The following is a 23,971-nucleotide window of genomic DNA, read 5'->3' as shown; positions in this document are numbered from 1 at the left end:
CCGCCCTCAGCACCACAGCCGGGGTGGCTGCCATCGTGTCACACCGTGACCACCCGGCCATGTCTCACCTCAGCCAACAGCTCCTCACCACCGATGGAACCCCCTTGCCCCCAGCCCAGCCGTCAGTGGGTGTTTTGGGGATCTGTCCTCTGCCCCATCACAGGGCACCCACCCCCCCCACGCTGCTTCCCACCTCGGAGGTGGGTGCTCGTCTCCAAGACACACCAGCATAGCTCCTCTGTACCTAAGACAGCAACCTCCCTTTGTCCAGCTGCTCACAGTGACTCACGATGATCGGTGTCACCACCAGCCCATGGGGCTGGCGGCTCTTTCGGGGAGGTATCAGGAGGAACAGACTATCGGTAAAGCAGAGCCAGGCAAGAGGCTCAAGGCTTTCAGTTTTCTGCACCATTTGCATTTGAGTATTTGGTGTCATATGTGACTGCAAGTGTCCTGTGTCCCTTTTCTCCTCCATCCCTACTGGCTGTGAGGAGAGGAATGTTGGTGCTAGGGCTGCGCCTGTGCTAGGCTCCTCTGTGAAACAAAAACAAAACACCGCTTATCCTTATCTTGAAGGCCTCTCTGCTATCCTCCTTTCTTTCTGCAAAGCCATAAAAATGATGCAGGGACATTACCAGAACGTTAAAGCTGATGCTTTTCCACACTGGTTCACCTTACTAGTTTTATCTTCTGAGTATCTGACTTCCCTTGACCCTTTTTCCCATGCCCTGAAGACAACCTGCCAAGTGTCACCCCCTTGAAGTGACAGATCAGTTGGTGGCTGTTCAGCAGACCACAGATTTGGAGGTTAAATGCTTCATTCTCATTTTACACTGCCTTATTTCTGAGGATGTACATTACAGGGCTCAATATAAGGGTCACCATCCAGGGTGGACACTAGAGGAGATCATCTTGAGGATAGATTAATCTACTCTAATTTACATAGGATTGGAGCTTGGAATATATACTATTGCTATTAGCCAGAGGATAAGATGACTTTCTGGTGTGAAAACCTCTTTTGAATATAGAGGAAGCTTTGGGGGTCAAGTTTAGACCTCTGTGTGCCATAGACGTCCATCCAGATGCTTAAACATAGGTGTCCTAAAACACTTCGGGTGTCCCAGTTTGTATGAGAAGAGCAAATGGGTGTCTCCTTTGCACAAGAAGAAGGAATCTCCCATAGGATTAGGAGAAATCCCACTGCACAGCTGGAAGCCAGGCAGGAAGCACAAAAATTTCTACACTAAGACCAAACATTATGGCTAGGCACCCTCTCATGCCTAGATGAGGACCTGAGGATAAGCTTGTAGCAGCGTTCTAGTTAGATTCTGGGGGCTGAAGCTGAAGGTGCAGCTCAGCAAGGATCACAAAAGAGCTGTGTGTGTATATAAAGTAAGCAAACTTTCTTACGAGCTATTTACATACATACCAGCCCCAGGGTGATGACAAGGGTACCGATGAGCACGGTGCTTTTCCCAGTCATTGGTGTCCATCACCGTGAGACCCAATAGTCCATAGATACTTAGGCAGGTTGTGGTCGGCATCCTGCCGGTGCAGTAGGCATCAACATCTTGTGGGCGCCCCCACAGAGGCAATGCTGACCTCAGTTGATGTTCCTGCCTCACGGGACACAGAGCAATTTGCTCCGTTTATACCCCTGCACGCTCCCAGACCCGGAGCAGGCACTGATTGGCAGCCCTGGTCCCAGGGAGCACCCAGCAGCCCCTGATAGGTTACTGCAATTATGCACAGCACAAGCAGCCAGCGCGTGCGGTGCTGATGGCAGTATTTTCTTCCACGCCAGATGACTTATGGCCTGGCACCATATCTGCTGAACAAACAACATGCGTTATCACAAGGACAGAGTTCCACCTTGTTCGTGTCACAACAGCACGACAGGGCTTTCCACGGAATGTTTGTCTTACCCTGCTGCAGTTTCACACCAGGCCAACCTAACGGGGTTTTTAGTCCTAACACAAGCAATCATGGTCTATTAAGGTATCTCAAGGAAGACGTGGTAACTTCAAGGTGTTCTGTCATGACCATGTCTCTAGATGTCTTAGACTAAGACCTCAGCAGAAAGAGGTTCTTTGTCCCTAGCCATGTGTTCAGACCCCCATCCTCTGTGCACACCCAGATGCCCTCTATGTCCCCTCCTGTGTGCATAGACCTTTCCTTTCCCCTTATACGCACTCATCTGACATTGGCCTCCATGCAAGCTCTGACCACAACCTCTCCCCTGCTGATGGGCTTTTTTTCCCCCCTCCTCTGTTTCCCATCAGGTCCATTTTCATCATTGCCTTCTCCTCCATCCCCCTATATCCTCTTCCTGGGTCCCCTTATATCCTCTTCCTGGGTCCTCTGGGTCTTCCCCCCCTTTGCTGTCTTTTCTGCCCTCTTGGATCCCCCTCCATCCCCAACCAGGGGGTCTCAGGGCCCATGCTCCAGTGATGCCTCTATTAGAGCCAGGGGACTCAGGCACAGCGGTGGCTGCCCACAGGAGCCACAGGCGCTTGTTAATCACCTTTTTATTTTATTCCAAGTGCTGTACAGAAATTCACCCCCATAGGTGCTCCCAGTGCCCCTGTGCAGACCGGCCTCAGCACCCGCCACACACTGCTGCAGGGCGTGAGGCCGAAATAAATTACCCGTGTTCCCTGCCAGTGCACCATGGCTCACCCAAAGTGCCCCACACCCAAGTTCTGGTTGCTTCAAAACTCAAAGTCCTTTTATCAGGCCCTGCCCCACTCTCAGGGCTTAGCATGGCATGGCAGCCTCCGATGGCAACGGGGAGCACCTGTGAGGAAGGAGCAAGGTTGAAGCATCAGGCTGTCACACCATCACAGGGGCAAATTGGTCAACATGGACTTGTGTCCTTCAGCACAACAGAGTTTTGTAGACTCATGTCCAACAGGGCAGTGAGAGCCACCAGCACCAACCATCGCTCCTCTCCCAGGGACGTGGTGTCCCCCCGCCAGGTCCCCTCTCTCCATCCAAGAGGGACGGTGGGCACGGGGCAGTGCTAGGTGGTACTCACTCCATCTTGGCCTCCAGGTGGTGGACAGTCTGCTTGTCCAGGTAGCGGCAGAAGAGTGAGAGGAGGTTGCTGGGCAAGAAGAGTGGCTCTACCAACGAGGCCTTGGGGACTTGTGACAGCTCCCGAGCGACCAAGAACACTGTGTCTGTCCTGGAGACACCAAGGGGACAGTGAGTGCCCTGTTGGGCAGCCAATCCCAACCCTACTCACATGGCCCCATCCCCTCACCATGTCTCAAAGTCTCTGCCATGTGGCTCCAGTGGTGTCTCAGAAGACAGCAGCCCCTCACCACGGCTCAGCAGGGAGTAGAGCAAGGTGATGCCAAACTGCAGAGAAGCACCAGGAGGAGCATCATGGCTGTGTGTCCATCCATGATGCCCCCTGCATGCTGGGGATGCCCAACATACCTGGTTCTTCAAGGCCATAGCGAGCGGAAACTCGTCGGACTCAGGCAGGGGCCTGGTAATCTCCTGCAGGACCTCGATGAGCCTGCTGAAGGTCATCCTGCCCACCACCTCATTCAAAGGGCTGTAGAGCAGGGGAAGAGACTGGGCAGGGCAGAGGGGAGAGCAGGGATCTGAGACCGCTCAACCCACCATGGACACAGCCCCATCTCCACCCCACCTTCAGGGTTTCAGGATGATGCTGCATATCCCAGGAGTATACAGCCACCAGGACTGCTTTAATTCCTCCTGAAGACCTTTCTTCCTCCTCCCCACAAGGGCAGAAGCAAAGCCCTGAACCTGCCCTTCACAGCAGCCTCTTCCCATGTCGACCCCACCATCTACCCAGCCTTGCTGGGACCCATCAAGATGGATGCCCACAGGCAGGGTGACAGGGAAAGGATGCAGCCCAGTAACCCCCTGCCCCAGCTGGAGGTGCTCGCCTCATCCAATGCGTCTTTCTTCATGAGGAAGGGCAGGTGGTGGGTGATGGTCAGCAGGATCTTCTCTGCTTGCTCTGAGGCCAGGTGGGGCAGCAGCCGCGCTGTGAGCTTCTTGCCTTTCCGCACACACAGGACCTGCAGGAACTCATCCTCTGCCTCCCTGGGGACAAAGGCTCTGTTGGCACAGACTCTGAGGGACCTGAAGCCCCTCTGCCCATCTGGGTGAGGAACCAGCATCACCTCCCTCACTCCTACATAGCTCCAGTGGAGGACAAGACTTTTATGTAGGGTCACTACAGAGTATGGTGACACATGGAAGACGAGAGCCTATCACCTATGACTTGGAACTCAGCTAGGACCAGGACACGCTGCCCACCCCCACCTCACCACAGCCCAAACTCACTCCTCACTGCTGCAAGCTCTGATTTTCAGGGCCTGGTAGATACGCCCCGCTTCCTGGGTCTTCTGCTCCTGCTCCTCTGGGGCCAGGGACACCTTCCGCTGCATCTCCTCCACCTCCAGCAGCTGCAGGAAGAGCTGGAGGAATAACATGGGATAAGGTGGCAGCTTGGAACATCAGACATTCCCCACAGAGCTCCTTGGACAAGACCCAAGCCCCTGCTACATCAGCACCATGCCCCAAAATCAGGACCCTGGCCACTCACCCTCTCGATCCTGTGCAGCGCTCGAAGCCGGTGGCTCCCCGCAGCCTTCAGGAGGGGAGAAAGGAAGGCACAGTTACAGCCAGCACCAGACACCACCGCCAGCAGAGCACTGGGCCAGCTGCTCCCTGGGGATCAAAGTGACTTCAGGACGAAGACCAACCCCACACGGAAGCCACGGCCACCTCCGGCTGCCCCATCCCACCCTGCTGATGCCACCAAGGTGTTACCCAATCCAGCTGTGCACCCCATCCCATACCCAGAGCCAAAGCAACACCCACGCTGCAGCTCCTACTGCTCCTGCTAAATTGCTCCAAGACCTGGAAGACCTGGAGCCCAGTGTCCCCTCACCTACCTCCTCCACCAGGGCATGGTGCACAGCATCAATGGCTCGGCGGGGGCTGTAGCAGGTGGACACAGCGACCTGGCCCAGCGAGCCAGCAATGCGCACCACTGGAAGAGAGCGGGGGGCACAGTGAGAGTGTGCCCCACATCCCACACCCCACCCCGGCCACCACCACGGCCCCTCACCAGAGTTGTAGGTCTCTACTTTCTGGATGAAGGGTGTCACCAGCTTGGGGGGCTCCTGCTTGTTGCGCCCACCCAGGAGCTCCTCTTCCGCCTGCTTGCGCTCCAGCCGATGGTAGTAGGTCTGCGGGGGAGCCAGGTGGGCAGCTTGGGACCATCCAAGCCCTTTTGCCCCCTGTGCCAAGCCCATTTCTGGATGGGGCTCAGCACCCCAAGCCCCAGCTCCCTCCAGCTCCCCAGGGTGGGAAGCCACAGCCCCAAGGAGCTGCGTGACCCACAGGACCTATGGTAGAGGCTCACCTGGTAGTAGTAGTCATCATCCATGTTCTCACTCTGCAGCTGGATCATCTCCACCTTGACGACCCAATCCTTTTCCTTGCAGGTCATCAGCCCAGCATAAGGGTCAGCTTTAGGGGACCACAGCTTCTTAGGGGAGACACTGTCACGGGGGAGACCACAGCCTGCCGTAAGCACCCAGAGCCCCCCCAGGGCACTCCCAAGACCCCCGGGCCCTCCATACCTCTGCACCGTCCCGCCTTGCTGCTGCCGCTGGGTCAGGATGCGCTGGTGCTGGGGGTGCAGCTGAGTGAGGTGGCTGGGCATGCTGGGAAGGGCGACAGCGAAGGCTGAAAACACTGCGGTGGCTCCAGCGCATCCCCTGGAACATCCCCTGGTCTGTTCTCAGCATGGTCCCACAAGGGCCCCCAACTCCTTTGGTTTGCAATGGTGGGCAGTGATGTGCTCATGGCACTCCTGTCCATCCTGAACTCACTCGGACCAAAAACCTCCTTGCCATCACAAGCAGGGCTCAGCACCCACACTTGAGCCATCCCCATGGAGCCACCAGCTTCTCTGGGGGCTGCAGCACCCCTCCCCTGCACCCAGCTTCAAAACCCGACTCGCCGCCCCTTCTACCTGAAGTTGAACTGGCTGCTGGCTGAGGGGCTGAAGAAGGGAGAGGGGTCCAGAGATGGAGACATCGGGCCGAAGTGCATGGCAAGGGGCCGCGGCGGGGTGCCAATGTTGGGTGACAGGGGCCTGTAAGGGGTTGGAGGTGCGTACCCCGTGGACTGGAAAGGAAGGAAGAAGCAGTCAGGTGGCAGGACACCCTGCTGTCACCTCCAAGGGCTCCTGGAGGGATGGCCTGATTCTGCCAATGTCACATTTCATGCTCCCATCCCAGGCAAGGGTACCCTGGCGTCATGCTGCTGCCCAGCACACCCCAGATCCATCAGCAGTGCTCCAACATGCCACCAAGCACAAGGTCACACCCAGTGCAGGGACATCAGAATAAACAGGTTCATGAAGCCATAGCTACACCCTCCCCATCATGTATGGAGAAGGGCACCCAGGATGAGACCAAGATGGAAAAGCTGCTGCCTGGGGAGGTGCTGAGCTGTGCTTGGAGGTGGCTCTTCCAGGACATGGTACCATCTGTGGGGACAGTGGTGGCCTGCTGCATTACCTGGTTGGAAGCAAAGAGAGAAGAAGCTCTGCGGGCTGGTGGGAAGGGCCGAGGGGAGCACGTGGAGCGCGGCATCAAAGGCGGCTGCTGCAGAGACAAGTAGACATTACTGAGACCAGCTGGGCACTGGTAATGTGGTCACAGCCACGAATCCCAGCCTGATGGTGGGTTTCATAGGGGACAGAGGCATCGCAGAGCTGGGGACAGCTTCTGGAGCAGAGAGGGCAGAGGAAGGGGTGAGCAAGACACCCTGAGAGCCCGTACCTGCCGGAGGAAGCGCTGGGGGAAAGACTTGGGGGACATCCCTCTGAAGTCAGGGCGCTTGAGCCGGGGAGAGCCCGCATACCCCCTCTGGACAGGGGAGCCGAGGAAGTCGAGGGCCACGTTGGCGGCAGGAGGGGGCGTCTCCAGGACCTGCAGGATGGCTTTGTCCTGTGGGAAGAAGCAGCAAGAGATGGGAATGCAGCCCTGTCCACATGCCACAACAGGGGACAGGTGGGGATACCCCTAGGACCCACCTCCAGCATGTGGTGGGGTGTGATGCTGCTGGGGCAGGAGCCCCACACCATGGGCTCCATGGCCAGCTGGAAGACAGAGACAGGTCAGCATGGGGAGGAGAGGGGCAGGGAACACTCAGACCCTGTCACCAATGAGGAGGGGACATTTTTACCATGTCCTCTTTGCCAAATTCTGCCCAGACAGAGCCAATCCTGCTGTCCAGCACTGCTGAGTCCTGGCTCTGGGAGCAAAAAGGACAGTTAATGGCACACACTTGGCCACAGCACCATGGGCCTGCCCTTGTCCCTCCCAGAACCACTCCTTGCCCTCTGTAGGGCACAACCCACAGTGTGTGGATGGAAGGACAAGCGGCAGGTCCATATCAATATCTTTGCTTGGACACTGGGGGCTCAGCACCTGGGTCCCCCTCCCACCCCACTCAGGCATCACCTCCAGTGTGGGCTTGCTCTGCACAGCTCTCATCACCGCTGGGTCTCCCAAGTCGTTGGGCTCATCCTCATGCTGTTCCTCAGCCCCCAACTCTTCTTCCTCTTCTTCTTCCTCCTCGGAGCCCACCTGCTCAGCCTCTGGCTCCATCCCACCTTCACTCTGGGGCTCTCCCTGCTCCTCTGATGGTGGCTGCCCCTCATCTGCTTGGGGCTCCTCCTTGGTCTCCACAAGCTCAGGGCTCCTCTCCAAAGGCACTTGGGTTTTCGCAGCATCCTCCTCAGTGGAGTCACGGTCTTGCAGGGGAAAGCAGAGTGTGTTGGGGGTAAATAAGTGCCCAGGAAAATGCCACCAGGCTCCCTACTGAACTCTTTGTTAGGCATAAGGACACACCCCACCTGGGGAACACCTTCCTCACCCCCAACCTCTATCCTCATCCCACCAGGTGCTGGCTGGTCAGCCCAAGTCTGGGGCTCCCCTTAACCTTACCCAACCCAAATGTCATCTCATTGTACAGGTCAAGCTCCTCATCCTCCTCGGCCATCTCCTGCAGCAGAGGCACATCTTCCACTAGCAGGTAGTCCTCAAGGATCTGGGGGTGAGAAGGCAAAAGCAGCATGGACACCACCAAAGGAGACAGCTGGGGAAGAAGAAACCCTAACCAGCCCCCATAACGGCGGGACACCCAGCCCTTCCTTGCTGCTAGTCCCACAGCTCATGGCTGCCCCGCAGCTGGAAGAGAAGAGCAGGAGCAACCCCCAGGCACCAGCACGGGTCAGCCCGGTGCCAGGGCCCACCTGCTCCCCAGCCCTGCCACTTGTGGCTCCCAGGGACCAAGCCTAACCCAGCGAGGACCCGCTGAGCTCAGCACAGCGCAAACACCCACGGAAACACCCTGACACGAGAGCACCAGCACCGCAGCTGCCAGCAAAGAGTGCCGTGAAGAACCCTAGCGGTCCCCACGCGCCACCATTAGGCTTCAGAGTGAACACCCCGCCGCGGCAGCGAGAAGGACAGCGGAGGGAAGGCTGCCCCGAGCAGAGCCGTGCCGGGGCGGAGCGGGACGGGGCAGGGCAGGGCAGGGCGGGCACTCACAACCGGCTCGCCGCCCTCCGCCATGCCGCGGCACCGCCCGCCCCCGCCTCCCTCTACGGGGCCGCGCTGCCCCCGCCGCCGCCTTTTACCGGCCGCCGGCACCGCGCATGCGCGGCCGCCCCGCCCCGCCCCCTCGGACAGGCCACGCCCCCCCTCGTGCCCCGCGGGGGTCCGAGGGCGGGGCGGGGCGGGGCTGCGGTTGCGGGGCTCCCGTTAGGGCGGTGGAAACGAAAGCGAAAGCGAAAGGCACGCACTGCGCACGCGCGCCGCGCCGCCGGCTGGTTTCTCCAACCTCAGTGCTGCCCGTCTGCATGGATACCAGTGACGCGGCGGAGAGGCCGCCTCGCCATTGGCCGCGCGCCGCGGCGGTGATAAATAGGAGCGGGCGCGCGGGCGGAGCCATTCGTCGAGGAGAACGGAGAGGCGCGGGTCGGGTGGCGGAGACATGGAGCTGGCGGCCAAGGCGGCGATCGTGGCGCTGGTGGCGCTGGTGGCGCTGCTCGGCCTGGGGCAGGCCAAGGGTGAGTGCCCGGCGCCGCGAGGGGCGCGGTAGCGGCGGTGACGGGGCCGCCCCCGGGACTTCGCCGTCCCCGGTGGCCCCGGCGCTCAGCGCTGCCTTGCCCCCCGCAGCGGCACCCAAGGTGCAGGTGTACTCCCGGCACCCTGTCACCGCGGGCTCCGAGAACGTCCTCAACTGCTACGTGGAGGGCTTCCACCCCCCCAAGATCGACATCACCTTGCTGAAGAATGGGGAGCCCATGAAGAACGTCAAGTATTCCGACATGTCCTTCAACGACGACTGGACCTTCCACCGCCTGGTGTACGCCACCTTCACGCCCACCAAGAGTGACGTCTACACCTGCAGGGTGGACCACGAGGCTTTCACGGAGCCCCAGTCCTTCCGATGGGGTATGGTTTCCTCTCTGCTTGTCACTGTTGTTCGTGTCCAGAAGCCAAGCTTCACTGATTTCTATCTCAGCCTCTCTAGAAACAGGGTGCTGTAACGGGGTGGGTTTTGAAGGGCTTGTTCTAGACATATGTGAGCACCAGCAAAATTAACTTGGTTTCAGCCAAGGCCTGAAAAGACTGTTCCAAACCCATGCGAGAGTTAGTTCGCAGCAGATAGGAAAGGTTTGCTTTGGTATTGCCAAAGGTTCTCTAGGTAGTTGGTCCCTGGCTTCCTGGCCTGCCTATGCTGTGCCTGACAACTGTTAATGGAATTCTCTGGGTGGATTTATCTAAAAAAGATGGGTGATGCAATGATTTTTGGCTTTAATCTAGTGGTAAAGAATGACACTGTTTAGATCACGCTTACTGAAATTCCTGTCTTCCAAGCCAAGACTTCTGGTGCTCCTCTTAATGCTGATGGCAGCATGTGAGCATGAAGTTCTGGTCTGAGGGCTGCTGGGCATCTCCTGAGGCAAACCAAGATCTTTCCAGCCCTTGGTTGTTGGGTGAAGCCTTCTAAGAGTAAAGCGTGATGCCTGGGGTGAGCATAAAGAAGAATGCAACAGTGGGGAGTGATTTTTGGTGACCTGGTCTGTGGTTGGTGGCAGGAAGCACAAAGCCAAGCAAGGGTAGCTCTGTGAGGCTGTTCCCCACAAGGGTGGGCCCTACAGTGACTGCAGGGAGGGACTGCTGTTTGCTCTGAAGCCTAATGCTCTGTGTTTCTTTCTTGTAGATCCAGACTACTAAGATGTGTTTATCACATGTGATAATCACGGTGAGTTACACTCGTATTTTGTGTGCCGGTGGTAAAGGGAACGTGGACTGCTCTCTGTGGAGGGAAGTATGTAGCTTGCAGAGTTGAGGAACAAAAAGAGCGACCACAAAAACCCCTCGTGTTGCCACTGAATGGGGACAGAGCTATTCTGAAGCTCTTACTACTTACTAAATATGGTTAATCCTGCGCTGGGCATAGGGTGTTATTTTGGTAACTTGTGATGTGCGAGGCACAGATCGGTGTAAACAGCTAGCTTAGCTCTTGATAGAGAAAATTGAGGATGTGTGGCTGTAAGAGCTGCGGTGCCAGCTGAAACTGAAACTCCTCTGTTGAGTACTCCGGTTGAGGCTGGATAATTATTGACGATGTGCAGGACAAGCCTTTGCCAGGCCTTACAGGAATTACCCCCGTCCCTCCCGTTGGTTCAGAAAATGTTAACAAAGACTGAGACTGAGTCATGAGTCACATGGACTTTGGAAAAACCCTTGGGCATCGCTTCGTAAGATGTAGAAAGATCAGAGTCCTTTCCTTGCCACTGTCTAGTGCTGTTTTCCCTAAAGGTCTCCAACAAAGGCTGGGAGGGGTGTTGGTCTTCAGGGACAGAAAACTGGAGGTGAGGTCACCAGCTTTCTGGGATGAGGAACAGGATATACTCTTAATTAGCAGCAGAAATGTGTGTGGTACTGAGGGATGGGGAAAGGCTCAGGAAATTCACCCAGAGTGGAAAATGGTTGGATTGGAAGAATATTTAGAAGGGATGCCACAAGCGGTTAGATACTTTCTTGTAGCTGCTGCCTGGGACACATTGCTGAGGTAAATGGGCCTGTGATTCGATGCAGTACAGACAATTCTGGGTTACAGAGCTCAGACAAATGATATGGCACCTCTGCCACTTCCCTGGGGATGGAGACCCAGCCGTAGAGCTGGGCCTGGGGTATGCCGTGCCCCAGTGGTTTTAGTGGGATGTCTGCATGAAGGTTGCTGATGGTGAGGGATGCCAAGCTTGGTTGGGCTGGGACTGTAGGGCAGCGACAGTCCTGACTTTGTTGGAGTCTGGGGGTAAGGATTTGCAGAGCTGGGTTAGAGGAGGCGAGAGCAGGATAAAGCAAGAATGTCTGTGCAGACAGTGTTTAGGGTGCAGAGCACTGATCATCTAAGCTTGTTGAAGTCTGAACCCCCAGGGCAGAAGGGATTGAAAGTGGTTTCTGCAGTGTTCAACGGTGGGTCTGTGTGCCTGTAGCTGGGACTCTGCAGTTAGAATTCCCCTGTGGAAAGCTCTTCCTAAAAAATTATGATTGAAGCTATGCAGAGTGACTGATGCTAGTCTTCTCTCTCCCATGCAGGTCTGAAGATTTTTGCCCTGCAAGTCAAAATGAATTTGAGCTTCTGTCCTTTCTGCATATGATGGAAAAGAGCAATTGTCTTCATCATGAAATTCCTTCTCTTTACAATGCTAGGGGTCACCTACAGTTAATAGTGGTTGTCTGAACTCGCTGTATTATGTTCCTGGCCTTTTTCACTATGAAATTAAAATGCTGAGGAATTGAGAGGAAAAGTGGGCGGAGGGAGGGAGGGAGGGCTTGAACACTGAGGCATGTGGCAGATGTTCTGCAAGCGCAGTCATGCTGTACTGTTGAACCACCCTGACCTGGTGGTTAGAATGGAGATGCAAAGTGAGCTGATGTGGGGGGAAGGAGGGGGGAATTCTGAAAATTTGGCTATGTACCAGGAGATTTGTAATGCAAATTCACACCTTCAAAACGTGTGCATAACTACCCCCCCAGTAATATAATTAAAAAAAACAACCTCTGACATCTGCTCTCCATAAACATGTCTGGCTGTAGCGACAATTGGTTGGTTTTGTAGAATCATTATTAAAGAACTATTATTACAGCTTATCATTAAAATATCCTTCACCCCAAACTAGTATGCTAACTAGGCTTTTCTGAGCACATAGGTATAAGTGTCTGCATTACCCATTAGAAAATTGTAGCTCTTTAGTGGTCTGAAGTGTACGTAATTTTTATCTAAATACAATCAGAAAACTTAAAAGGAGTCTGTCTTTCTGAAGTGTATTTGTCTTTAAAGTATTTCTCCAGAGTCCTGTACCAGCCTGAACCAATTTTTTGGACTCTGCTGGCTGCTGGGTCATGGGCTGATCCAGAGTATGGTGGAGCTGCACTTGGCTGCACTTTTTTTCCCCCACTGAGAAGGTGCAAGCACACTTTCCTTTTGGGGGGGAGCCACTTAGTCCCTCAAAGGGGAAAAAACAAACAAAAACAGGACATCTGGCTAAGGCTTTTCACGGCATGTGGTGTCAAAGATGGACTGAGGGGAAGCAGGATGTATCAGCTAGTTTCATTTCCTCTTTTTTTTTCTTTTTTTTTTTTTTTTTAATTCTGCAACGGGCTAGCTACAGCACATGGCCTTATGGGGGCTGTTCTGTCACACCTCAAGCTCAACAAGAATTTGATGGCATTACCCAAAAATGGTGATACTGCAGGAGCTGTGCTGCACAGCTGGGCAGCCTGCTTTAATTTTATGAAGCAGCTGTTGTGATTCCTTGGTCCTGCTAGATCAAGGGGGATCTGGTTAGCACAGAGCTCATACCTGAACAAAGATTCCTAGCTACCTGGTGTGTGTGGTTTATTGCACTTGCTCTCATGGGTAAAGATTCACTGAGGCTTGCATATGCCAAGGCATCACATACTCAAGGTTTACCCAATCTCAGTTTACTTCACAGCCTTTTCTGTTACATTTGCACTTTCCATGATGAACACGGAGAAGAGAACCTGCCATATGCAAACCTCTGGCTTTCTGCTTTGCTTGAAACTATGTTTTACTCAAATTGTTTACTACAAGGGGCACACTCTCCTAGCCTCGGATTAGAATCAGTCAGGAAATGCTAGCTGCTCTGGGAATTTCTATCCAGCAGGAAAGGTGTGCTGGTGGGGCACTGGTCTTACCCAGGGGTTGCTGTCCATCTTCTTCCGGACCCTTTGTTCAACCCAACAGTCTCAGGTGGAGGAGGCAGATGAAGACCTTGGGGTCTCCACTGGGGTGTTGGTGGTGGGTTACATGTTCCCTATCCAGAAAAATCCTGTGTGAGTACAAAGATGGGTTCAGGACCTTGGGGGGGGGGGGGGGGAGGGGTGTCGGTCTGAGGTGCTGTCCTCTGCAGGAGCAAGGGGAACCCTCAGGAGCATTCAAACCAGGATGTCACGCCTGGGTGGCCATGCAAAACACACATTGCCCAGCCTGGGACAGCAGAGCTCACCCAAGCCACTGCAGAGCTCAGCTTGCAAAGTCAGCCATGCTCTGAATACCAGCCAGCCGCACCAGTGGTAGAAGATGGTTTGGGAAGGAAGACAAGGTTGGGAGTTTCCCTCCAGAGACCCTTCTGGAGCAGCACAGCCTGCTGCAAGAACCCAAGGTGGCTTGAGCCACAGACCGTGTCCTGGCCTCCTCTGATTAATGGAGAGCCACCAGGTACCTGCCACCACCCTGGCTTTCCCTTTACTGGCTGCAAATGCATCCAGTGATGCCGGGTGTATTGCACCAATAGGAAAACCTCCTCCTAATTAAGACGTGAGCTCTGCACAAGCTGAAAATGCTACGGCACAGGTGGTGCAAAAAGACCACATTGCTGAAGGAAACATCCAACAACATCATGCTGCACTAGGGAAGTTGTTGCCCTGATTGCATCTGTGGGCTTTTTGTGGTATTACTTAGGAATTATTTTGTCAGCGTACTCAAAAATCCCCTTTCTGGGGAGTATGATGCATGGCAGTCCCAAAGGCTGGCGAATTTTGGCTAACACCTGACTTTTGGGATCATTTCTAGAAAAATGTTCTCTGTTTGAGGGGGGGTCCAGCTGGGGGGGGGGGTCCAGAGGTATCTGGGATGTACTTGCACTACTGCTGCAGTTTTTTCAGTGCGAGTTCCTAGGGGATGGAGTTGTTGAGGGATATCTTGGCAAGTATGAAGCATGAAACAAGCCTCATTTGTGCTTTATGAATTACGAGCAGTTTTGCTGAAAGCAAGCTGTTTCCCAGATCAACCAAGTATGTGTTTTTAGAACGGGTTACTTCTTCAACGCCACGTCCCCTTAGAGTCTCTGACACTTCCCCAGTTCCTGCATGACAGGGAGAAAAAAAACAAAGGGCTCAGGCATAAGAGGAGGGGAAAATCTTTCAAGACAACTGAATATAGACGTCCTCCTGGAAAAGTGGAAACAAGCAGAAATCTCCAGATGCTGGTGCACCTCCAAATGCTTATCTTTACAACTTCAGATTGTGTAAAAACCTGATGAAAAATGAGTATGAATCAAAGACCAGGGCTTTCTGCTTCACTTTTCAGTACTGCTGACATATCACTTGCCTGTTTGGGGCATATTCAACTCTGTTCAGGTTTCCAGAGGTGTCACCAGCCAGGCTAAGTCATGGAGCATTTCTGGAGGACATGGTGGTCAAGCCTTGTACGTAAACCTACCTCAGCTGGTTAAAAAGTCCCACTTGGCCCATCTGTGTGTCTAGCTGAAACCATCCTGAGCTATTTTGGGGCTCCAGAGGCGCTCAGAGCCCTCAGCAGGTCCCTTCCCGCCTCCCCGCCCGGCTGCCCCTCAGCGCTTCCCGCCGCCGCCATTGCCCCTCAGGTTCCCGCCTCACCTCAGCGCCTGCCACCCCTCAGGGCTTCCCCTGCGATGTTCCGGGGCCGCCGTGCCTGGTTCTCCCGCAGCGTCCAGCCCGGCCCTCAGCAGCTGTGGGGTGAGCCCTCAGTGGGGCAGGGACCCCCTTTGAGGAGCCCAGGATGGGTCACGGGGAGACCCATGGCTGTGGGGCCCATAATGGGGCCTGGCCTGGGATACCCCAGGCGCACTGGGGCGTGTGGGGACATGTTTGGGGTGTGGCGATGTGTCAGGGTGTGGGGACAAGGGGTATGTAGTGCCCCACTGGTGTGTGTGGGGACACATTGGGGTGGTGGGGGGACACACTGGGGTGTGGGGACACATTGGAATGAGTGGGGCTTGGGGAAACATTGGGATGTGTGGGAATGTGTTGGGGTGTTTGGGGACAAAATGGGGTGGGGAGGGCTCTCGTGGCATGTGTAGGGACATCGAGGTGGGGGGCACATTAGTGGGGGGCACATTGGGGTATGTGGGGACATGTTGGTATGGAGACACATTGGGGTGTGGGGATGCAATGGCGTGTCGAGCCATGGAGTATGTGGAGACCCACAGGTGTGTGGGGGGACACATTGGGAGGGTGTGGGGTTGTCTTGGGGTGTGTGGGGGCACACTGGTCTGTGGGGACACACTGGGGGGCACACTGAGGTGTGTGTGGGGGAACACATTGGGGTGTGGAGACACATTGGGGCATATGGGGACGTTTTGGGGTGTGGGGACACATTAGGGTGTGTGGGGACACACTGAGGGTCTGGGGTCATGTTGGGGTGTGTGGGGCTGTCTTGGGGTGCAGGGGGACACATGAGGGGGGTGGCACATTGAGGTGTGGGGATGCATTGGTGTGTTGGGGGGCACACTGGGATGTGGGTGAACACACTGGGGTATGTGGGGACACGTTGAGGGTATGTGGCGACATGGAGTGTGTTTGGGGGGGCACAGTGGGGGTGCATGGAAATGGGGTGTGTGGAAATTCGTTGGTGTCTAGGGACATGTTGGGGTGTGCAGGGACGCATTGGGGACATAATGGAATGTGGGGACAAATCAGGGTCTGAGGATGTCTTGGAGTGTGTGGACACACACTGGGTTGCCTCCCGTCGTCCTCACCCTGGTTCTTCCTCCTGCAGTGGCTGGCGGAGGGCTGCTCACCCGCTGGCAGGATGCTGACTACCTCTTCAGCAGCGATGCCGCCCACCCCGACACCCGCAGGTTGTCCCTCTCCCCAGCTGTCCCCGCCACTGCCACCTCCTCGCTGCCCGGCACATGCTTGGGAAGTGTCTGTGGTCACTGTTAGCCCCTTCCATTGCATGCGTGGTGTGCTGGAGGGGCTCAGCCGTGCGGCCATGTAGAGACAGCAAAAGTAAAAGCACAGCTAACAGTTGTGTTAGCCCAGTATTTAATGGGTGTAAACATCCTCTGCAGGTCAGGGTGGTGTTTTGGAAGTGCTTTGTACAGTTACTGCTGCGGTCTGCTGGGGTTTTACTGCTTAGTCTGGTCTGATACAGAGCTCATGCATGTGAAAACCTGTACCCACAATAAAGTGTATCCAGAGCTATCCCAGACAAAACATAAAATGGCTGTGAAAATAATGCAGCTTTCCATGCATGAGGCTGGCTTCAAGCCAGCACTGGGGACGGTGTTGTGAGAAAAGGACGGCGCTGATACTGGCATAGCTTTTTGTGTGGGAAGCGGAGCAAGGTAGGAGCTGATAAAACTGCATTCACACTCCAAGCAGTACTAGCAAAAATAAAACCCACCTACACTTAGCGCTGGTACAAGACCTCTGCACAGAAACAACTGATAAAAGATGCCTTCAGTTGTGTAAATCAAAGTAATGGTGCTGCTTTGTTCTTGCTACCTTTGACCTGACATGCTAAAAAAGCTCAGGGTCTAAAACAGAGCTGACACTATTCCCAAGGCCACAGGGTAAACAAGGAAGTAACCACAGGCAAAAAAAGCCAGGGCGGAACATTGTGAAAGCAAAACTGGAGACAAGAATAATCCAGCAGGAAAAGGGTTGAATTGATATTTTCCTTCTGCTTCATATAAAAAGTAAGAGAGCTTGACAATGTTTTTACAGGAGAACTACAGAAGTAAGAGAAGACTATCCAGGATCTTCCTCCAACTAGTTAATAGCTGTGTAACTTATCACGCAAATATATTTATGTGAGAGAGAATGGTTTCTCCTGATCCTCTGCACCAGGCTTTCCTAGTGGCTGAAATAAGCAGGTTGTTTTAACACATTATTGCTTAGAATTGGCTTAGATTTTGTAAGCTTTCAGACACCGAGGCCAGCTTTGGGAGTGGAATCCAGCAGATCCTTAAACAAAGCCCTTCCTTCAGCCACAGCATTCCCTGGCCCATCCTGCTGGAACAGGACATTGCTGGTAGAGTCTCAGAGTTAGAAAATAACAGTCTTTCCTAGGGTACTTTTTCACCCTGCAAAAGGGCAAAAAGATCCAAGCAGGTCAGTTTTAATGACAACACACATCCTTTTACACTTGTTTTACCCAAAGCTGCCCCCTAGCCCTGTATCTCCAGATTGATCGAAGCCAAAGCTGTTTCTGTTCTGCTTTTATTTCAGGCTTACCGTTAGGAACCATTCTTTTTCAGAATACACGAGAGCCTGGAGTACTTGGACGGCAGAGCTACAGTTTTCCATTCCTGCTACCTCTCTGCATGGGCAAACACCAGTGCAGAAATGAAGGAGTCAGTGGTTCTGGGCCACTTTGTTCTGCCTCCTGCCTGCTTGCAAGAAGGTGAGGGAGAACACCAGGTGGGTGCTGCGCTCTCTATTCCCCAGTACACACAGGGGTGCCAACCGGCATCAATCCTTGGTCCCCTCTGCCCTGAGGGTGGGGGATTTCCTTCTGCTGGGAACAATTCTTCCTCCCTGAGGCTGAGGAGTTAATGCTCCATCTATTATACTGTGTTAGGGAGCAATGCCACTCGGTGAGCTCCTGCACCACTGGGCAGTCTTCTTATTTCATGCTTTTACAGTCATTTACTTTTGTTCATGGCAGAAATCAGAAGAAAAACTGGTGGCTTTATTTGGGAGCAGATGGATGATTCCCTTGCAGAACAGGTAAGATGAGAAATACATACTGCAGGAGGTGATGTAAAAATCAGTTGTAGCAACTGGTTTTCATCCCAGACCCTCAACCCAAATATGGGATGAAATGTTCTTGCACTTGTGCTGCATGTGTCCCTCTCAGTGTGACAACACAGGGACAGAATATTAGGACATGCAGGAGGGATTTTCTCTCTTGCCCATGCAGGCGCACAGTCTGCACATTCTTCTGGGGACTGCCTGTTGCTGAGGTCTGAGTCCAGCCCTTTTGGTGCAGCATTTTCTTTCCCCATGACAATTCCTACTGTGTGCTGTCTTCTTGAAAGGATTTCTCAGTACTTTTGAATCAAAATTCATCATCATCTTTAAAACTTTATTATAAAATATGCTGGAAATCAGGATTTCTAAAACTGCCTCAAGTCAAATGGACTTGGCGCAATTTTAAACTAACTCTGTGCTGACACTAGCAGAGACCTAATGAAGGTCTTCAACCTAATGAAGATCTGCCGGACGAAGCAGAGATGGTGAGAAAAGACTGCAAGCAAGATGTGATGGAGGATGTACTGAACCTCTCTGAAAGGTATTTCAGGCCTCGATGGTAGGATTTGGATATGCCCTTGCCTTTCAGAAGACATCCAACATGAAGGAAATAACATCTTTCTCCCCCAATACAGCAGTGAAGAAAACCCAGGCTCAAGAGCATCGACCCAGGGGGAATTTTCATACCATGCACTTAAGGAATACCCGATGAATAACATGGTGACAGGTAATGTGTAGCATAGGTAGGCTTGTAATAAGTGGAAAATTTGCCCGAAAACAGCTGTGGGTGCTGATGAAGTCATACTCACCCCTTGGGATTGCTCTTTTCCCTTTTACTCTTGCTGGACTCAAAAATGGCTACAGGTTTAACCTGAAAGATTGTAGTTTTTTTGTAGACACTGCTTGTTTCTGATGGAAACTGCTTATTGCTCATTGTCCTAATTTGCATGGCATGTGCAAATATCTGAAGTGGTGCAGCAGTTGTGTAGGGTAAGAAGGTTGAAATTCCTGGGTGGTAGATCAGAGCTCTGTTTCCCTAGACGTTATCTGACACCAATTTCCAGTCATTAGAAACTTGAGAGCGCGATCAGCCTTTGCTGTAATTCCGAGGGCACAGCTGGAATTGGTCCCTTCCCCTCAGCATTTCTCATTTTCCATAGTTCTCATTTCAGCTGAGAAATGAGAAATTAGGTAGCTCAGGGCTCCCGCGGTGAGACCAGCACTTTCCATTCCTAGGCTACACCTCTGCTCGTGACATGAAGAAGTACGTCGGAGAGCTACGTGATTTCATTCCTGGCACCTCGGGTTACACAGCGTACTGGATTCAAAATGAAATCAAAGTTTACTCTGATGTGAAAACAAAAATGAAAAGAAAATTGTAAGTAACAGGTTAACAGCTGTAAGTAGCTGTAAGTAGCTGTAAGTAACAGCTGTAACTCAGCTTAACTGAGTGCTGCCAAAATGCTGTCAGCCATGTACGGCAATTCAATTCTGGTTAGCAACATCCCGCAGTTAGATTTTCTGATGCAGACTTATGGTTATTTTTACTGTCAGTCAGTCTGTGTTCTCACCGTGTTTTAGTTAAATAGTGAAGAGATTGGTGGTATTGAGCTGAGAATTCTGTGGTTAAATCTCCGTGGTGTTTGGGGGAATTTATAAATTAGCCCTGTTTCGTTCATCCTGACTACAGCTCAGCATGTTCAGTGTACATTTAAATACCCGGCTACATTTGTTGTAAACATTTTATTCCTAACTATTTAAAACAAATTCCACAGAACACACAAATATAGATGCATCTCCAAAAGACCAAACCCTTTGCCTTTTTATTTGTATGGAGTACTTAAGTCAGTCGACCCATGGCTGCAAACAGCAGCCTTGGAAGAACACGCAGAGCGGAGAAGGAAGTGGCTTCTCATCACAGCCCTGCCTGTAGGACCCAGTGCCCCACAGCACTCGTGGGCTTGTATGGGTTTTGAGAGCAGGCCCTAAACTTCCCCTCAGTAAAACCCACACCAGTCACAGGTGCACTGAGCACTGCAGGTGGTTGTGCCAAGACCCCTCGCCTCACCAGGGGTGCCCAGGGCACCGTGACCACAGGCTGTGGTGCTGGATGATGCCAACAGCCACGGCAGGGACTTGTAGGTCCTCTGCCTGTGCATACAGGATGGGAGAAGTCTTGGGGGTGAAGATCACAGCTCTCCCATGCCTGCTGCCCCCTGGGGACATGGCTAGTGGATGGGGTGTCTTGCTGGGGGCTTTGGGGCCTGTCTCCACGGGGGAGCTTCCACCCCCAGACACAGTGCTCTGCTCAGCCCAGTTTGTTCCCCTCATAGAAATAAAATCAGATTTCTCCCTCTTTCATTTAAGCACTAAAAGTCACAAACGCGGTTATAAAAGGCAACTTTTATTCTGGCACAGCACGACCCTGAGAGCTACCCACTCACAAGCAGCACAGCACAAAGCTGGGAGGCGCTGACGGCGAGGACACACCACGCTCGCCCTCTCCTGGCTGCGCACCGCCATCCTGAGAGCAGCAAGCACGCATGCCTGCAGGAAAACCTGTAAAATAACAGCTTTGCACCTCATGCCCCAAGAAAAGACCCCCAAAAGGCACTCACAAATGTGAAGGTGTCAAGTCCTCTTCACACAGTGATGCCTCAGATACGGCACCCCGGGAAAAACTACCCTCCCCTCCTCACCCCTGCGCACACAGGCTTCGAAAGACCAAGCAGTCCGAGTTGGTTTCCCACGTTTATTGGAAAAGTGACATAAGAGCGACCGCCTCAGAGAGCTCCTCGGGGTGTTTTGAAGTTCATCCCCACCGTGGGCTGTGTGACCTGCAGGTTGGACAGGCTGCCGAAGTCCTGGAAAAGAGACCGGGGTCAGTCACCGCACTGCCTGCCCTAACCCTGCTGAGGGAGGAGGCAAATCCCTCCCAGCGACACCAGGCAAATCCCTCCCAGCGAGTACGGCTCAAGCTACTCACCAGAAGCTTCAGCATTTCCTTGGTGTCTGGGTCCACTTCGATGATCTCCTGATCGAGGGCAGAGACCTGGGGACAGAGGCGAGACAGTGGTGGGGCGGTGCCGCGCAGACCAGCAGGAAGCCCCAGGGGCCAAGTCCGCGCTACCACTGCGAAGCCCCAACCCAGCACGGCCCAGCAGCATCCTCCTCGTGAGCCCTGCTGACCAGCATGGTGAGCAGCTCCAGTGCCCTCACCAGGATGAGCCAGGAGTACCCCGACCAAAACACTGCGGAACCATCTCAATTCCCCTCTCCAGACCCCAACCCTTGGTCTCTGCGTGCTCCCTTCCACAGAAGGCTAGGTTTCACCAGCATCTTCCTAAGAAACAACGAATAACCCACGTTCAGCTAACACAGCTACAGCTCCAACGCTCCCTCAATGCTCAGGAAGAGCTGTGACCTTCAGGGTGACTTCTTTCACCAGCATTACCACACCCGGCCTTTGAAAGGCAGCTGGTGTAAAACACCCCAGCTGTTTCCTCCAGACCTCTGCTACCTGCAGCGTACTGCAGGAAACAGCTCTTCAGGTCAGCACAGCTGTGGTCACACCTGAAATTTGGGGGACATGAGAGCACATAGAGCCGCTGGTATTTCCTGAGTCATTTCTGGATGCCAGGAGCGAGGAGTCACACCAAGCTGTGGCACCAGGCTCGTCATCCCACCTTGGGCTACAAAACTACCTGTTCTTCCCCGACCCAGACTCTGAACATCAATAAAATCAATCTTCCACATAACCAAACCCTGTGCCAAACCCCAGCACCAACAATTTTGGAGAGCTGAAGAGCAGAGATAATGGTCAGACCGACCACTTCTTGTACAACACGGAAGGTAACAGCATTACAAGCAGCTGATTAAGGAGATGCGGAAGAGCAGCGAGGAGCAGCTTGTCTGAATGCTACAGGGTTTGGGAGGGACAGGAGCAAACCCACCAAACACGGGAAACGCTTTCAGAATTCCTCTCCCTGCACTATCAATGACCAGGCCACGCACCAGACCTTGATCACTTTCGAATGCAGGTTCAGGAAGAGGGACCGGGGAGGGCACTTCCGCGCGAGGACCATCAGAGCTACATGTAGGCAACGCGCTGCCTGGCCGGAGGTCGGGGTCCTGCTGCCCCTCCACCAACCGGGTCAGCTCACTGGGATTTTACCGATCGCCTCTCTTTAGCGACATCTACTGCACAGCTGGCTTTAAGCCGCTCTGAAATATTTTTCTGTGTATCTGGTTATTTCTTTCATTTAAAGCGAGGAAAATGGAGAATGGGTATCATCTTCTGACCGGCAGCAGAGCTGAAACGCAAGAAGTCAGCTGCTCTTCCCATCCCACACCACGGAGTTTTTGAGGAAAAGCCCTCAGGGAGGAGGCCAGAATCTGCTTCAGCCCTCCTCCTTTGACCCAAGCCCTCCTCAGTTCCTCCTCAGCGATGTTTAAAGATGTCTGGAGCCAGTAATGGGAAAACATTGCGCCTGGGTGCTCTTTAGCACCCCTGTGACAGAAGACACCCCAAAGCAGGATGGGCAGGCCCCACGGTGTCCGTGTGTGAAGACAGCCGCCGAACCGGGCACTTGAGCGTGGCCGCGAGCTCACCTCTGGGACGTAGTTGTCCCTCCTCTCCCTCTCCTCCTCCTGGAGTTTGATGGAGATCCCTCTGACGGGTCCCCTCTGGATCCGCTTCATCAGGTGGGTGACATACCTGCGGGACACGGGGCTGCCAGGGGCCGGGGGGCGACACCGCCCCAGCTCGGGGTCCTCGGCACCTCCGAGAGCACCGGGCGCGTGGGAAAAAAGGGAAAACGTGCAGGAATAACGGGAAAGCGGGTAGGAAAAAGGAGAAATTTATAGGGAAAAAAGGGGAAAACATAGAGGAAAAGGGAAAACGTAGGAGAAGGGGAAACACGTAGAAGGGAAAATGTAGGAAAAAGGGGAAATGTGTAGGAAAAAAAAGAAAGCATATAGGAAAAAGGGGAAAACGTGTAGGAAAAGGGAAAACGCATAGGAAAAAAGGGAAAACGCGCAGGAAAAGGGGGAAGCGCTTGGGAAGCCTCACCCCGCGATCTTGTTGCGCAGCTTCTTGCTGGGGATGATGGCGATCTCCTCGCACACCCGCTTGTTGGTGTGGAAGTCGTTGCCCAGCCGCGTGTAGTACTTCTCGATGATCACCCGCGCCGCCTTCTTCACCGTCTTCGTCCGCACGCGTCCCTGCGGGGGCAGGCACCGCTCGCTGCCGCCGCCGGCCCCGCTCCGCCCGCCGCCGCCCCCCGCCCGCCGCCCCCGGGGGCCCCGCCGCGCCCCGCGGCCCCCGCCCCGCTCCCCCCCGCTCCCCGGGGCCGGCCGCAGGCGGCGGGGCCGCGGATGGCGGCGGATGGCGGCCGATGGGGGCGGATGGCGGCGGCACTCACCATGTCGGCGGCGGCCGCGCAGAGAGAGAGAGCGCAGGGGCGGGCGGGAGGCGCGAGGGGACGCCGGGAGCGGGCGGCGCCCACAGCGCCCCCTGGCGGCCCGGGGGAGCTCGGGGACGGGGCGGGTGGGGCTTGGTGCCGTGGCCCCGCCCCCGGCGCGCCCCCGGGTCCCCCCGCCCGCCCTCGGGGTCCCGCCCCGGCGCCTCCCCGCCCTGCAGCCTCCCCCGGCCCCCTCTCACCTCGCCCACCAGGGAGCCGCCCTCGGTCACCGCCCCAGCCCCACGCTTCGCCCCCACACCACCTCCTTGCCCCCAGGAGCCCCTCTGTTCACAGCCCTGCTCTGTGTCCCCCCCCCCAGCAGGCAGGACACCCATCCCCAAAGCGCACATGGGCAGCAAAGAGGGAGCACACAAGATT

General features: G+C 54.4%; 4 protein-coding genes across 8 annotated transcripts; 2 read left to right on the top strand and 2 right to left on the bottom strand.

Moving 5' to 3' along the window:
• Window positions 1–2,511: 2,511 nt before the first annotated feature.
• PATL2 (PAT1 homolog 2) lies at window positions 2,512–8,745 on the bottom strand. Of its 4 annotated transcripts, none has more exons than XM_080607383.1 (19): window positions 8,619–8,745; window positions 8,013–8,115; window positions 7,527–7,819; window positions 7,249–7,317; window positions 7,097–7,162; window positions 6,843–7,010; window positions 6,579–6,665; window positions 6,029–6,183; window positions 5,634–5,717; window positions 5,414–5,552; window positions 5,117–5,237; window positions 4,941–5,038; window positions 4,589–4,633; window positions 4,327–4,460; window positions 3,924–4,083; window positions 3,445–3,585; window positions 3,266–3,363; window positions 3,038–3,187; window positions 2,512–2,797 (listed from the first exon to the last, which is right to left on the bottom strand). In XM_080607383.1, the coding sequence occupies exons 1-19, from the start codon at window positions 8,640–8,642 to the stop codon at window positions 2,758–2,760; spliced, it is 2,175 nt and encodes a 724-aa protein (XP_080463509.1). In that variant the 5' UTR covers window positions 8,643–8,745; the 3' UTR covers window positions 2,512–2,757. The 4 variants fall into 4 exon arrangements, with proteins under 4 accessions (XP_080463509.1, XP_080463508.1, XP_080463506.1 ...); XM_080607382.1 differs by lacking the exon at window positions 8,619–8,745 and adding an exon at window positions 8,410–8,603; XM_080607380.1 differs by lacking the exon at window positions 8,619–8,745 and having other exon boundaries at window positions 8,013–8,604.
• Window positions 8,746–8,979: 234 nt separating this feature from the next.
• On the top strand, window positions 8,980–12,396 carry B2M (beta-2-microglobulin). Its single transcript, XM_080607384.1, has 4 exons — window positions 8,980–9,139; window positions 9,249–9,527; window positions 10,300–10,341; window positions 11,685–12,396. The coding sequence occupies exons 1-3, from the start codon at window positions 9,064–9,066 to the stop codon at window positions 10,311–10,313; spliced, it is 369 nt and encodes a 122-aa protein (XP_080463510.1). The 5' UTR covers window positions 8,980–9,063; the 3' UTR covers window positions 10,314–10,341; window positions 11,685–12,396.
• A 3,481-nt stretch (window positions 12,397–15,877) lies between these two features.
• TERB2 (telomere repeat binding bouquet formation protein 2) lies at window positions 15,878–20,729 on the top strand. Of its 2 annotated transcripts, none has more exons than XM_080607376.1 (6): window positions 15,878–16,231; window positions 17,636–17,781; window positions 18,046–18,107; window positions 18,560–18,672; window positions 18,767–18,858; window positions 19,368–20,729. In XM_080607376.1, exons 1-6 carry the CDS (start codon window positions 16,080–16,082, stop codon window positions 19,511–19,513), a joined length of 711 nt encoding a protein of 236 aa, XP_080463502.1. In that variant the 5' UTR covers window positions 15,878–16,079; the 3' UTR covers window positions 19,514–20,729. The 2 variants fall into 2 exon arrangements, with proteins under 2 accessions (XP_080463502.1, XP_080463503.1); XM_080607377.1 differs by having other exon boundaries at window positions 16,095–17,074.
• A 140-nt stretch (window positions 20,730–20,869) lies between these two features.
• RPS17 (ribosomal protein S17) lies at window positions 20,870–23,689 on the bottom strand. Its single transcript, XM_080607379.1, has 5 exons — window positions 23,555–23,689; window positions 23,203–23,354; window positions 22,743–22,848; window positions 21,118–21,183; window positions 20,870–20,995 (listed from the first exon to the last, which is right to left on the bottom strand). Exons 1-5 carry the CDS (start codon window positions 23,555–23,557, stop codon window positions 20,915–20,917), a joined length of 408 nt encoding a protein of 135 aa, XP_080463505.1. The 5' UTR covers window positions 23,558–23,689; the 3' UTR covers window positions 20,870–20,914.
• Between the last annotated feature and the right edge of the window lie 282 nt (window positions 23,690–23,971).

The sequence above is a fragment of the Anser brachyrhynchus genome, assembly GCF_964034855.1.
Source record: "Anser brachyrhynchus genome assembly, chromosome: 11".
Lineage (NCBI taxonomy): Eukaryota > Metazoa > Chordata > Aves > Anseriformes > Anatidae > Anser > Anser brachyrhynchus.
The sequence above is the reverse complement of the archived record's forward strand: the minus strand, read 5'-3'. Positions and strand labels throughout refer to the sequence as shown.

Excerpts from the sequence above, each read along its gene's own strand:
- PATL2 (XM_080607380.1), bottom strand. The coding sequence starts at position 8,142 with ATGCTGCTTTTGCCTTCTCACCCCCAGATCCTTGAGGACTACCTGCTA. Across the intron at positions 7,163-7,248 it reads AATTTGGCAAAGAGGACATG|CTGGCCATGGAGCCCATGGT; the intron begins GTAAAAATGTCC and ends TCTGTCTTCCAG. Across the intron at positions 5,039-5,116 it reads AGTAGAGACCTACAACTCTG|TGGTGCGCATTGCTGGCTCG; the intron begins GTGAGGGGCCGT and ends GCTCTCTTCCAG.
- B2M (XM_080607384.1), top strand. The coding sequence starts at position 9,064 with ATGGAGCTGGCGGCCAAGGCGGCGATCGTGGCGCTGGTGGCGCTGGTG. Across the intron at positions 9,140-9,248 it reads CGGCCTGGGGCAGGCCAAGG|CGGCACCCAAGGTGCAGGTG; the intron begins GTGAGTGCCCGG and ends TGCCCCCCGCAG.
- TERB2 (XM_080607376.1), top strand. The coding sequence starts at position 16,080 with ATGTCTTGGAGTGTGTGGACACACACTGGGTTGCCTCCCGTCGTCCTC. Across the intron at positions 17,782-18,045 it reads TCCTGCCTGCTTGCAAGAAG|AAATCAGAAGAAAAACTGGT; the intron begins GTGAGGGAGAAC and ends TGTTCATGGCAG. Across the intron at positions 18,859-19,367 it reads GATGAATAACATGGTGACAG|GCTACACCTCTGCTCGTGAC; the intron begins GTAATGTGTAGC and ends TTCCATTCCTAG.
- RPS17 (XM_080607379.1), bottom strand. Across the intron at positions 22,849-23,202 it reads CTGCGCAACAAGATCGCGGG|GTATGTCACCCACCTGATGA; the intron begins GTGAGGCTTCCC and ends CGTGTCCCGCAG. Across the intron at positions 21,184-22,742 it reads GGGACAACTACGTCCCAGAG|GTCTCTGCCCTCGATCAGGA; the intron begins GTGAGCTCGCGG and ends CTCTGTCCCCAG.